At 39.8% G+C, this 14,037-nt stretch overlaps 1 protein-coding gene across 1 annotated transcript; it reads left to right on the forward strand.

Moving 5' to 3' along the window:
• Window positions 1–7,167: 7,167 nt before the first annotated feature.
• On the forward strand, window positions 7,168–13,828 carry LOC145115949 (uncharacterized). The gene is made up of 9 exons (XM_079052313.1): window positions 7,168–7,290; window positions 7,931–8,926; window positions 9,156–10,049; window positions 10,341–10,490; window positions 11,038–11,144; window positions 12,244–12,643; window positions 12,776–12,913; window positions 13,005–13,120; window positions 13,423–13,828. Exons 1-9 carry the CDS (start codon window positions 7,168–7,170, stop codon window positions 13,826–13,828), a joined length of 3,330 nt encoding a protein of 1,109 aa, XP_078908439.1.
• Window positions 13,829–14,037: the final 209 nt, after the last annotated feature.

Consider the following 14,037-nt stretch of genomic DNA (forward strand, 5'->3'; position numbering starts at 1 on the left):
ATGCAAGGCTACATGAAACTTAAAAGCATAAAAGAGACAATAATAAGGGCTTAATGGATGCATGGAGCCCTTGAGACCATAAAGTTGGCACATTTATGCCACAAGAGCTCCATAGAACCATAGATCTGGAAGGGTTATCTCAATGAGACTTCTAACTCCCATCAAACACTCAATCTCGGCTAAACATGCAAAATAATCCAAAAAGGAGATCTAAGCATAAACTAAGCAAGGTTAAGACTTTATGCCAGAAATGTGCTGGAAATGGAGCAACAAAACCGAGATCTGAAAGCTCCCTCTTGAATCACCAACTTGCACCAAGCTCCTCTTCCTTCCAAGAGCTTCAAACACACCAAAATGCACTCAAAATGGGCTCACAACACTAAAAAATGCTCTACGGTTTCGAGATTAGGTTGAGGGACAATGGAGGCTGGAAATGCGGCCAACACCTGGGGTTAAGGTGCTTAAATAGGGTGCAAAACCCTGAATTTAGAGTTTCATTCCTTGCCGCCAACTCGTCGAGTTGAGGCATCCCAACTCGCCGAGTTGGTCACTAAAATCGCGCGGCCAATCTACATTCCAACACGACGAGTTGGGGCATCCAACTCGTCGAGTTCTTCTTTAAATTCCAATAATTTGAAGGTTAAAATGCATACCAGAAACCAAGTGTTACAATTCTCCACCACTTGTCTCAGACTTCGTACTCGAAGTCCGTTGTCCCAAACAACCCTGGGTAATGCTCCCTAATCTCCTCCTCTGGCTCTCATGTCCATTCCGACCCCTTGCGGTGCAGCCACTTCACCTTCACTAACTGCACAACCTTGTTCCTAAAGGTTTTCGTCTTCCAATCTAATATCGCCACTGGTCTCTCAACGTAGTTCAGACGGTCATCCACCTGAATATCCTCTAAGGGTACAAACGCATAATCATCCACCAAATACTTCAGTAGTTGAGAGACATGGAATGTGCTATGATTCTGGCTGAGCTCGGCTGGAAGATCTAAATGATACGCAACCCGGCCCACCCGAGCCAAAACCCTGAAGGGACCGATATACCTGAGACCTAGCTTCCCCCGCTTCCTGAACCTAATGACACATTTCCAAGGTGACACCTTCAGAAGAACCATATCTTCCACCTGGAACTCCAAATCTGACCGGTGCTTGTCGGCATAGCTCTTATGCCGACTCTGAGCTGTTTGAAGCCTGCTCTGCACCTGCTGAATCATTTCAGCAGTCTTGAGCACCACCTCGGTACTCCCCATGACTCGCTAACCGACCTCACCCCAACAAATTAGGGTCCTACATTTCCTCCCATAGAGCATCTCAAACAGAGGTCGGTCAATGCTAGCGTGATAGCTGTTATACGAAAATGCTGCTAACGGAAGATACGTATCCGAACTCCCACCAAAATCCAATACGCACGCACGAAACATATCCTTAATAGTTTGAATCGTCCGCTCACTCTGCCCATCGGTTTGCAGATGAAAAGTTGTACTGAAATGGAGACGTGCCACCACCTCCCGAATATAAATCTCGGCTAGCTTCTCTGCAGAAATGCTCTCCTGGATCGGAATAAAATGCACGCTCTTGGTCAATTGATCCACGATGATCCAAATAGAATCCACTCTGCGCGCTGTCCTGGGAAGCTTCGTGATGTCTTCCCATTTCCATACGGGAATCTCCAACGGCTGCATCTTGCCGTGAGGTCGCTGATGCTCGGCATTGACTTTCCTGCAAGTCAAGCACCGCTCCACAAACCATGCTATATCCCGCTTCATGCAGGGCCACCAATAATTAGGGTGAAGATCCCGATACATCTTTGTCGCTCCGGGATGAATGGAGAATCTCGACTTGTGAGCCTCCTCCATCAGAACTTGGCGCACACCGCCCCAATAAAATATGGAATCGGCGCCTCACACAATCGTTGTCTAAGAGTCTCAAAAGTTGCCTGCTGCTCAGGCCCCCAATGAAATGTCACCGACTTCTTGGTCAGTCGTGTCAATAGAACAACAATCTTGGAGAAATCCTGGATAAATCTCCAATAATAACCCGCAAAACCAAGATAACTCCGAATCTCAGATGGAGACCTCAGAACCTCCCACTGCATCACGGTCTCGTCCTTGGCCGGATCGACTAGAATACCCTTCTGATTGACAAGGTGCCCCAAGAACTGCACCTCGCGCAACCAGAACTCGTACTTGGAGAACTTTGCAAAAAGTTTCTCCCTCCTCAAAGTCTCCAGCACTTCCCTCAAGTGCTCCTCATGCTGCTCCTGCGTCTTGGAATAAACCAAGATATCATCAATTAAGACTATCACAGACCGATCAAGCATCAGTCTACATACGCGGTTCATGAGATCTATGAACGCGGCAGGAGCATCGGTGAGCCCAAATGGCATCACCACAAACTCATAATGGTCATAACGAGTCCGGAAAGCTGTCTTCTGCACATCGTCGTCCCTAACCCTCATCTGATGCTAGCCCGATCGCAAATCAATTTTGGAAAACCAAGATGCACTATGAAGCTGGTCGAAGAAATCATCGATCCTCGAGAGTGGGTAACGGTTCTTCACCGTTATCTTATTCAACTCCCGGTAGTCAATATACATCCGATAGGATCCGTCCTTCTTCCTCACAAACAAAACCGGGGCTCCCCAAGGCGAACTGTCCATTCTAATGAATCCATTGTCTAACAGCTCCTGCACTTGTGCAGAAAAACTCCTGTATCTCGGGAGGAGCCAACCGATACGGTGCTTTGGCTATCGGAGCCGCACCTGGAATCAAATCGATCCTGAACTCCACCTACCTCTCAGAGGTACCCTAGGATAATCCTCCGGGAACACATCCGGATACTCTCGCGCAATCGGGACATCGTCCACGGTCGCTTTACCCTTATCTCGGGCATCCATAACATAGGCGACAAAACCTGCACAACGCTGATGAAGGTAGCGTCTGACCCTCGCTGCAGAACACATGACCGGCCCACACTGCGGTCTGTCACCCTGAATCACCAACTCTTCTCCACTTGGGGTCCTAACCCGAACCAACTGTTGCTCACAGTCGATCACTGCTCCATTAGGGCTCAACCAATCCATGCCCACGATAACCTTGTTCACATGCAAAGGAATGGGAACCAAATCCACTGGATACTGTTCGTTGAACAACTGAAGAGTACAATCCCGATGAACCCTCGCGACCCTGACCGTCCTATCAGCAGCAATCTCCACATCTAGAGGACGATCGAGCTCTCCTGGAGCTCCAGTAAATCTCTTGCTAAGCACAAGAGATTATAAAAGATTGGGTAGCCCTCGAATCGAATAATAATACCAAGGCAGAGATACCGTTCACGAGGAACGATCCTAAAATAAAACACATAAACATAAGCAACAATTCAATATAAATAAAGAGATTATGAGAAGATACATATCCGTCACAACGTCGGGACCTGCACACGCCTCCTCTGCCGATAGTTGGAATGCCCTGCTCTTCGCCGCTGGCGCATCTGCCTGGCCCTGATGGCCGTTAGTAATCCTCAATGTCGCAGGAGCGGGTGCTGACACCGGTCCTGCCGCAGCCAAATTCAGACAATGGGCCTTCTTGTGGCCCCTCTGATTGCACTGAAAGCAAATCCGATCAAATACTGGAGTGACGGGGGTGGTAGCAGTACAATCTCTGCTGATATGACCAGTCCGACCACACTTGAAGCAGCCAGAACCACCCGCTCTGCACGTTCCCATGTGCACCTTGTCGCACCTACCACATCAGCTACGATTATGTTGGCCTTTCGGCCTGGAATCAGATACCTTGGGCCGCTTGCCCGAACCCTCAACACTCATAGCAGAATCTGGCTTCCTCTTTCTCACCATCTCTAAGTCAATCTCCCTCTCTTTAGCCCTTGCTATCATGTCTTTCAGAGTCTTGCAGCTGGATCGGCTCACAAACTGCCGGATATCGCTCCTCAACATCTCGTGGTACAGGCCTTCTTCATCTCCTTGTCCGTTACATACTGCGGAACCAGAAGGGCCCTCTTCCTGAACATAGCGGTGATCTCGGTCACCGTCTCAGTGGTCTGATGAAGATCCTGAAACTCTCGTGCCAGCTGCTACACCTCGATCACCGGTGCAAACTCGGCTCGGAACCTAGTATAGAAATCACTCCAGGTCATCGAATCAATAACATCACCTCCTACAGCATGCCCTACCTCCTCCTACCAATCACGAGCCCTGTCCTTCAGGAGGCAGAATGCTAGTCTGCCCTTGTCCCCTTCGGGACAACAACTGGTACGGAAGGCGTTGGCAACATCTGCCAACCACCTGCTGCTCACAATGGGGTCCCTAGCCCCATGAGGCCATGATAGTCTTGCGCTCCACAAGCCCGAAACTCCCTGAAGGTCAGAGAGCGCGTCCCAATCAAAGCCACAATCTCAGCACGAAAGACGCTCAATCTCTCATCTAAAATATCCAGGATACCCTCCTTGACCGTGCCAAAGATCACGAGAGTCTGATCAAGGATGTTGGGCGTAATCTCAGACGAGCTGAACTCCCTCGTCTGGTCGTCAAGCTGCCCGGCTCCAGTACCAGAACCTGAACCCTCCCTGGCACCGAAACTGCCCACTGGTCGGCCACGCAATACCACCATACTGAAAATAGACCATAAAACTATCAGAATAAGCATCAATGCCCATATCGGGGAAATCATAACTACACAAGCTCCTTGGCTTCATTACAGCCCTCCTTGAATCGAGTACGGATCATCTGCTTCCAGTAGTACAACCCCATACTACCTTCCACATTTATCCGTACTTTCCTCAAGAAGTTCCTTCACTCAACTAAGTTACTCTATAACCAACAAATCCCTCGCAGCTGGGGATCTCAACACTAAATCTCATCCTAGGTTCTCCTAGGGCATACTCCACACCACTCTCCGCCATCAGCTGCAAAAGGAAATCATGCTAACCATTTCTAATTAGCTCACGAATACAATTACATATTACAAAGTTTAGATAATTCTTTGAATGAGAGGTTTCTCCCTATAACGGTTGGACTCAAACAAAAGCTGTGCAATAGAGCTAAAACTAACCTTCTGAAATTATTTAGTTTTTTAATAATATGTAACTTAGCATATTCACTTACTAGCTAGCCGAGATTAGCAAGAACTCCTAAAAGAACTAAGCAAACAGCATTCGAGCATCAAGTAAACAGAACTGAGCATAACCTAATCAGGCCATCCTATCACGGACTGATCAGTACTAGCATGCAAAATTTATAAGCTCATATAACAGGCATACAAAGGCATCTCTCCTAGATCTTTAGCCCTACTCTAGCATGCGATTCACAATTCACAATTCATATCATATATAAACATACATGGGTATTTTTGGATAACTTGAGCTTGGCTTATTATATGCACCACACCCTTTTCTCATTTAGAAATCCTTTTATAATAAAAATGTTTTGTTTTGAAAATTTCCTCCAAGTCCTTAGTTTGAGTTCAGACACCCGAGAGTGTGCCCGAATCCCTCCAACCAAGGCTCTGATACCAACTTGAAACATCTAAAAATGTAGTCCCAAAAATTTTCGATTTAATAATAGATAAAATAGTAATTTTCCATATCATCCAAACATTTGAAATAAATCAGTGTATCAATTTGTCATAAATCAGAGTAAGACATCATAACAAATCCCAATGGTGTGTGCGATGCAGTCATTCCGAGCTCTTCCCCTTAGAACCAGAAGTACCTGAAACATAAACTGAAAACCGTAAGCACAAAACTTAGTGAGTTCCCCCAAAATACCACATACCAAACAAACAATAAATATGCAGTGGGCCCCGCCCGGTCATCGAGCTGAGCTCGGAAAGCATATAAACACATACACATGTAATATACATAGAATACAAATAGTCATTAGGCTCCGCCCGGCATCGGACCTTGGTCCAATAGCATAAAAACATAGTTACATGCAAGAGTCACGAAGACAACTAGTATTCTATCAATATAACATAAACATGGGCCGACATTGGTGCCTTCGACCCTCTAAAACTGGTAAGGAAACTCACCTCGAATGCTGAATGATAACTGGATAAATCTCGGCCCCCAGAAATCAACTCTACATAACCCCTAAACCGAAACAATCTCATAGATACCGATCAATATTTCAAAACCCCTTAAAGGTCAAACTTGGTCAATGTCAAAGTTAAAGTCAACGCTCCAAGTTGACTCAACTCGCCGAGTTATCCTTAAACTCGCCGAGTTCCATCAAACAACAGAATTGCGAAAGGTCGATCCAACTCGCCGAGTTGTCCTTCAACTCGTCGAGTTTCCCCTTTTGTCAGCAGGATCGGGAAAACCCAGCCCAACTTGCCGAGTTCTTCAGTCAGCAAGGCCACTTAATCTATTAAGTCATTATACTCCAAACTAAAAGCTCTACCATTCAGATCCCAGCTGAAATAACGTCTAGAAGGGTAAAGTTTCCAACTTTACCCTTAAGAACCATCCAAATGGGTTTAAAACTCAAACCTTACAAGGTTAAGGGCTTAATCAAAAATCACCAAATCATCAAGATAAAGCTCATGGATGCAGATCTGGACCTTGAAGGCTGAAAGGTCACTTAAAGTTTTCAACTTTACTCACATGCAAGGCTAGAGGAAACTTAAAAGCTTAAAAGTGACCATAATAAGGGCTTAATGGATGCATGGATCCCTTAAGACCATAAAGTTGGCACCTTTATGCCACAAGAGCTCCATAGAACCATAGATCTGAAAGGGTTATCTCAATGAGAAGCGGAATTGGACGAAGGATCTTTTGTAGTAATGATGGACCTTCATTCCACTTGTCAACACAACCCACCAATGTTTCAATTCAATGATCTTCATCATCCTCAATCCCAACCCAACTATATAACACTGAATGGAAATTCTTTGAAGTTCACCATTCCATTTTTATTACGGGGTATCTCTTCTATCAATACAAGCCCACCAAATCTTTCCATGTCTATTTGACCATCACCACTTTCGTCACTTTCGTCTGATTGACGAAAGATAAAAAGCCATAGAAAATGTTAATGATGGCTATATCGATGGAATTTGTTGAAACTATGTTGAAACCATATCTGGTTTTTCTGAGTTTGAAGATGAACATGATTAAGCAAAGATGAACGAGAAGGAGATGTAAGATGGTGGTGGTCATTGGTGGAATGGAGGTTGTAGAAATCGAACTGTTAGATGGGTGTGGTGATGGTCGTCAAGGAAGGGGAAAGCAGTGGTGGTCATCAATAGAAATGAAGGCAATCATGGAGGTGTCTGTCATTAGATGGAGGTGGTGGCGTAAGTGTGTTGGTGATTGGAGGAGGAGGGAAAGGGGGTGAATTCCGATAAGTAAATGTGTGTGTATATGTAAGGTTAAATGTGGGGTAGGGTGGGTTGGGAGCCTCTTCTTATTTTAAAATAAATAAATATTAGTAAAATATATAAATAAATCAAAATGAAAAAAAAATTGACATATTCAGACACAACCATTTAGGCCAAAAAGACCAAATCTACAACTTTGAAATTTGTTGGATTTGTATAAAAAAAATGACCAACCACATTTATTGTTATTGTTATTGTTATTGCAAATCAATGTATTAATATTGATATTTGAATGTGTATTTTTAAGTTTCAATGACTATAAATATGTATGAATAGTTGTTGATGTTTTAGGGGGGATGATGATATGGAAAATGGATCTATAGTAGAATGTTTAAATGAATGTATTTGTCAATTTAGTTGTTCATGAGTCATTAAAATCAATAGTTGAATTTATAGTTTTAATTAAACTAAGAGCATCCACAAGGGTTAACTACTATTAAATCTTATATATCTTGCAGTGGAAAAACTACTATTAAATCTTATATATCTTATATATCTTGTCCATTAACACTCAATGTTGTCTTGCAGTGGAAAAACTTGGAACACTTGAAGATCAACTTTCATGATATAGAGGTGGCCACCCATAATTTTTCTCAGACACGGTGCATTGGGGAAGGTGGATATGGTAAGGTGTACAAAGCAGAACTCGAACATTTTGATGGAAAAAAATCCTTGGAGATAGAAGGGAATAATACGTGTGATCTGCCAAAGATACGCAGCACTGTAGCTATAAAATGCCTCTTTAAAAGAAACGACACACAAGCTGAGGACGGGTTCTTTGCAGAGATTGAAACACTTACAAGTTGTAAGCATCCCAACATAGTCTCTCTTCTTGGCTTTTGTGATGAAGAAGGTTCTGACCTGATCCTTGTCTATGAGTATGTCTCTAATGGAAGCCTTGATGACCATTTAAGAAGTTATGATAAAATGAATAGTCTTAAATGGGAGCAACGTCTACAAATTTGTCTTGATATTGCACAAGGACTAAATTACCTTCACACTGAACAAAGCATAATACACCGAGACATAAAGAGTGACAACATTCTGTTGGACGATAATTTGGTGGCAAAGATTGCTGACTTTGGGCTCTCCAAATTCGGTCCCATGTCTCAACAGGCCAGTTATCTTGAGACAAATGTTGCAGGTACAATTGTGTACTTGGATCCAGAATATGAGAAGACACGTAAGCTGAAAAAAGCATCAGATATCTATTCATTAGGGGTAGTGTTATTTGAGATCCTGTCTGGGAGGTTGGCCTATGATCATGCTTACATTAAGGAAAATGTCAAGGGGCTTGCTCCCTTTGCCCAGCGACACTTCCAGAATGGAACACTAAAGGATATGCTAGATCCTAAACTAAAGGAAGAATTTGATGAAAACATTTTTACTTTGAGTAAAGGTCCCAATCAAGAATCTTTGGAGACATTTCTAGATATTGCATATCAATGTTTGGCAGAAACTCAAGCACAACGTCCAAAAATTGGAACTGTAGTCGAGAAACTTAAGAATGCATTACAACTTCAAGTAAGTCAAATTTCTCTTCATATACTTATCATTCATGAATTGTCCTCAATTCCTCATTTTCCCATTTGTCCATCCATGCTTAAGGCAGGTCTTTTGTATGCTCCAGATCACAAGTAGTTAAAAGAGATTTTAATATGAATTACTTTTAGTTTCTTTTGAATTTTAGATAATGATTACTTTCAGTTTGTCTTGAGTTTTCATATTGATTGCAATGTTTCATGATTCACAGAAAAACCACAAGGACAACCTCCAAATTTCACTTGAAGACATTAAATTGGCTACAAATAACTTCAGTGGTAAGAATCGCATTGGAAGAGGAGGATTCGGGAGGGTTTACAGAGGAGAAGTTACAAGCGTTGATGGACGTCACACCACTATTGCGGCAAAGCGATTGGACACAGCTGGTGGTCAAGGAGAAATTGAATTTTTAACCGAACTTGAAATTCTTTTGGACTACAAACATAAAAATGTGATTGGTCTTGTAGGCTATTGCAATGAACCACGTGAAAAAATCATTGTTTATGAGTATGCATCAGGAGGAAGTCTTGACTGGCATTTGGGAAACAAGGATCTTACATGGAGGAAACGGCTTGAGATATGCATTGATATTGCACGTGGTTTGGATTTCCTTCATGGGGGTGGTGTAACACAGGAGGTGGTGATGCATAGAGATATGAAGAGCCCAAACATTCTACTAACAGATGATTGGACAGCAAAAATTTCTGATTTTGGGCTTTCCTCAATAACTTCAGTAAATGAGGATGTGATCGACAATGCTTGTGGCACAAAAGGCTATTGTGACCCACAATACCCTGCAGATGGTGTCTTTAAGAAAGCATCCGATATATACTCATTTGGAGTGCTTTTATTTGAGATCTTGTGTGGGAGATTGATGTTCGAAGACGTCAATGGCAGTTTTAAAATTCTAATAGATACATTTAAACGCTACTATAGAAAAGGAAAACTTGATGATATGGTGTTTAAAGGTATAAAGGAACAAATTGCGCCTAAATCATTAACTACTTTTCAAGAATTGGCCTACGAATGTGTACATGATCTACGACAAAAACGACCAACAACAAGTGACGTGCTACTCCGACTTGAGCAAGCACTGGCATTCCAAGTAAGTTTTCATATTCTTTTGAAATTGTCATTATTTCAGTGAATATACATCAATATGCAAATTAAAAGGTATCAAGACTTGAATAAACAAAAAGTTAGTCCATTGATAAACTGTAGTTTTTCATGAATAAGAAAAAAAATCTTATAATAAATAAGAGGATAAGGTTTTGATAACCATTTTTATAGAGATTTCTTTATTTATTTATTTCTGAAAATTATAGTTACAGTATGTAAATGAAGATTTCATAAAATTAAAATACGATTTTTTTTGTTTGACTAATTATATAAACAGGAGGATTATGAAATATGGGCACCCAAATTGCCTCATGACTATGAAGAAATTTTCAAGATGTCAGAAGAATCTGAGTCCTACTTCACTAAAAAGAAAAAGTACCTTCACAACATGCTTTCCGAAGGAATCCTTCTTCAAAATGGCAAAGTGGTAATTAGTCCGTTCTTTCTAAATTTTATTAAAGCCAGTAAATTTTTCTCGATATTCGTTGGTTTATGTAATTTCACTATATCGTATTTGGCCGAAGAAGTGAGTTTTTCAATTTAACATAATTTCAATCACCAAAAAGCCTCAAACTTCAGATCTTATAGTACCCTTGCTCATTTGATTGCAGCTGCTTGCCATGACAAGCTAAAATTTTCTGCTCTTAGAAAAATTAGTTTCATCGATTTATGTTATTTGTCGATCCTTTTGGTCTAAATTAACAGAGACTATGGCGTAAGTGATTTTTTTATGTACATTGCATTGAATAAAATACTCTCTATATAGGCAGAGATACAATCGGTACATCCTTCTAATGAGGAGATAAAATAGGGAAGGATACATATAAATCATAACTAAAATACACTTCGTAAAATACAATAGATTCGGCTAATATAAATGTATCTTTATCTTACAAGGTAGATATAAAGCAACTATTGTGCCTGATTTACACATAACAGGAATTGCGTTTGATTTGTTTTGTTTTGTATAACAGTTGTTTTCACTGGGCAATAATGGAGAAAGAAATGAAATGATATCAGCAAGAAAGTTGTTATACAAACACCGTCGATTACATAAGTGGCCATCTGTTCCGGAATCAAGGTTTTACTACCTTTCTCTCTGTTTGTTTATTTGCATGTGTAAATATTTAACATTGTTAGATGTATTTATTGCTCTCTCATTCTGAATATTAAATTTAGTTACTTTTCCATTACAATATGACAGACTGTTTGTAAAATTAACAATATTAGTTGATACTGTTGATAACCTACATTTTAACTTCCATAATGATTATATATAGTTACATACTTTACTCGGAGGTTCCTCTGTTTTTACATAAAAACTTGTCAAAAATGAAAACTATTTACGTTTACATTCTATTATTGAAGTTAATTAAAGCATGATAAGGCAGTAGATAATTTCTATAGAATGTATTAATTAAGTAGCTTACACAACGAATTGTAACTTAGCGCATCCACAATGCATTGAACTTCATAGAGTTCAACGGATTGCCACATCATTTTTCTACATTACATACTACTCTATCAATTTTTTTCTATAATGCATTGAACTCTATAAAGTTCAATAGAACATTATAAAGCTAATTTATAGTATATATTTATGAATTAGAATACTTTCCTTTTTCCCATTCAAGAGTTAAATGGCAATTGAACTCCAAATCCATTGAATGCCAAGGTTGCCTCTCACAATGGTAGAGTTTCATCCATTAAATGACAACTAGACTTGCCACCTCATTCAAGTCTCTGATTGAACTCACTATTGTGGATGCTCTTATTACCAAACCAACGTTTTTTTTTCCAATTTAGGTTTGATTTTTTAGAACACTCAAAATATATTTAAGTTTTAAGTTCAACCCGGAGCAAGAACCATATTATTTAAAACGGTTTCATTCTGACACACTAAAATATCAACTATGTCATTAATTACATGATATTTGGTGTATTATCAAATTAGATATATATTTGAATGCGGGAATTTCACAACATAACTTTAAAAAAAAAAAAAAAAACCCATCTAAATCAAATAAGAGAAATTTTATGACAAAAGAATCTATGTCATTTATAATTTAAATGTTCATATAAATGTGAATTTGAACTTTAATTTTGTACATTATTGTAATGAATCCATTTATTTGGGTTGCACTTGCACAACATTAGATCCAGTAATAATATTGTGTAAGTGGGGGCATAGAGGCTGTGCCTAATATAGATTTTAATATCTTTCATGAAGTAGCAGAGATGTTAGATATTTCAAATCTAAAGATCCAAATAAAGATAAAAGCTCAGTTTTTATCTCCGGGTGTCAATTATGGTGTTAATCTCGTGTTTAGATTTTGTGGTCCAAGAAAATCTGTAGCTAAACGGATGTATGTGAACCTCAAGTTCAAAAAGGGGGATGAAACCTTACATGCATATTTTGCAACATGGAGAGAAGATGGTTGGGTGATGATTGAACTGTGTCGGTTCTTGAAGAACAAGGAACATACTCACTTTGAGTTTCTGCTAGAGAGCTTCTCAAGATGCTATTGTGGAAGTCGTGCTCTTTATGTTGAAGGCATTGAGTTTCAAGCCATTAACAATGCAAGTTTGAAACTACTATTTAGTTCCCTATTTAGATATTTTGTTTATATCTTGGAACAGAGGAGGATGTATTGACCACATTTTCTGGTTCTAGGTTACACTATCTAACATTATGTTACAATTTTAATACAGGTGAAACATGATGAAATCAAGGGATTTAAGGAAACCCAACAAGTCTTGAAATCAAATTTAAATGTGGACCAGGTGCAACAATTGCCAATGCCAGCTACTTCTGAAAGAGTTGAAAACTATGATGGCGAGGGTGAAAAGGTTCTGTGCATTTCCATCATCTTTTATGTGTAGTAGAATTAAATATATTTCTCAAGATTGTGGTAATAAATTAAGTTGACCTTTATCGCAGTTTCTCACACTAAATGAAATGAACAAAAAGAAGCAGTATATCCTTTCGGGAAAGGAAGCTCTTTCCGAATCTTTGGATGTGAAGCTTTTTAATCTGATACCATCAACAAAGACCAGGTTTTTTTCCCTTTATATTAAGTAACTAATTTTGGTTATGGCTTCTTATTCTAATCACCAAAATTTCGTTATGTATACCATGCATATCCATCATGCATGTGAAGGAAGTTTACTTATGCTCAATTATTCTTACATAAATAGTTGGAAATTTACTCACTTATGAACTAGATTCCGTAATTCAAAATTGTATTCTTGTGTATTGCTGTATAAAATACAAAGTCCAATATCAATATAGTTTTCTATGCTCCTAGAAATATTTATTCACTCTCCAACATGTATCTAATCGCATACCATACATCCAGATTTGAAGATGTGGTTGAGCTCCAACGACAACAAGTGTTTCGTATAAAGTGCAAGATTGAAAGTCAAAGGTTGTCATCAGATACAGAATACGCATGTTACCTTGTGTTCAAGCTCTCAGAAAAATGCCAGGGTTTGCATTGTCCGGTGATAGTACAGGATTTACTCAACCGAAAAAACAAAGAGAAGGGAATTGTTTATTTTAGATCCCCAAGCCCATGTAATGTCAATGATACTGATCGGGTTCCAAAAGAGAGGGAAGATGGATGGATGGAAGTCAATATGTGGAAATTCAACTCAAGTAATGAGATTCGAGATGATTGTGTTTTTATCAATTTGAAACTGATATGTTATGAAGGAACTATGTCCGGCCTCAGTATAAGCAGCATCGAGTTTCGGTCAATGTAATTATGAGACAATGATGTGAGCAAGTAGATACAGCAAAACACAGTGAACATTACAATTGTTTTAGTCTTACATTGATTCTACAATTCGTGTGTTAGGAGTATGACATTTTTCATATCACTGCATGAACTATCCATCTCATCCTTCATCAAGAACTACCTGACTAGTATTCATATACTCCTATATACACCCAATAACAGTAGGATCAAAGT

The sequence above is a fragment of the Lactuca virosa genome, chromosome 1 (genome assembly GCF_052849685.1).
Source record: "Lactuca virosa cultivar CGN04683 chromosome 1, Lactuca_virosa_CGN04683_v6, whole genome shotgun sequence".
Taxonomy (NCBI): domain Eukaryota; kingdom Viridiplantae; phylum Streptophyta; class Magnoliopsida; order Asterales; family Asteraceae; genus Lactuca; species Lactuca virosa.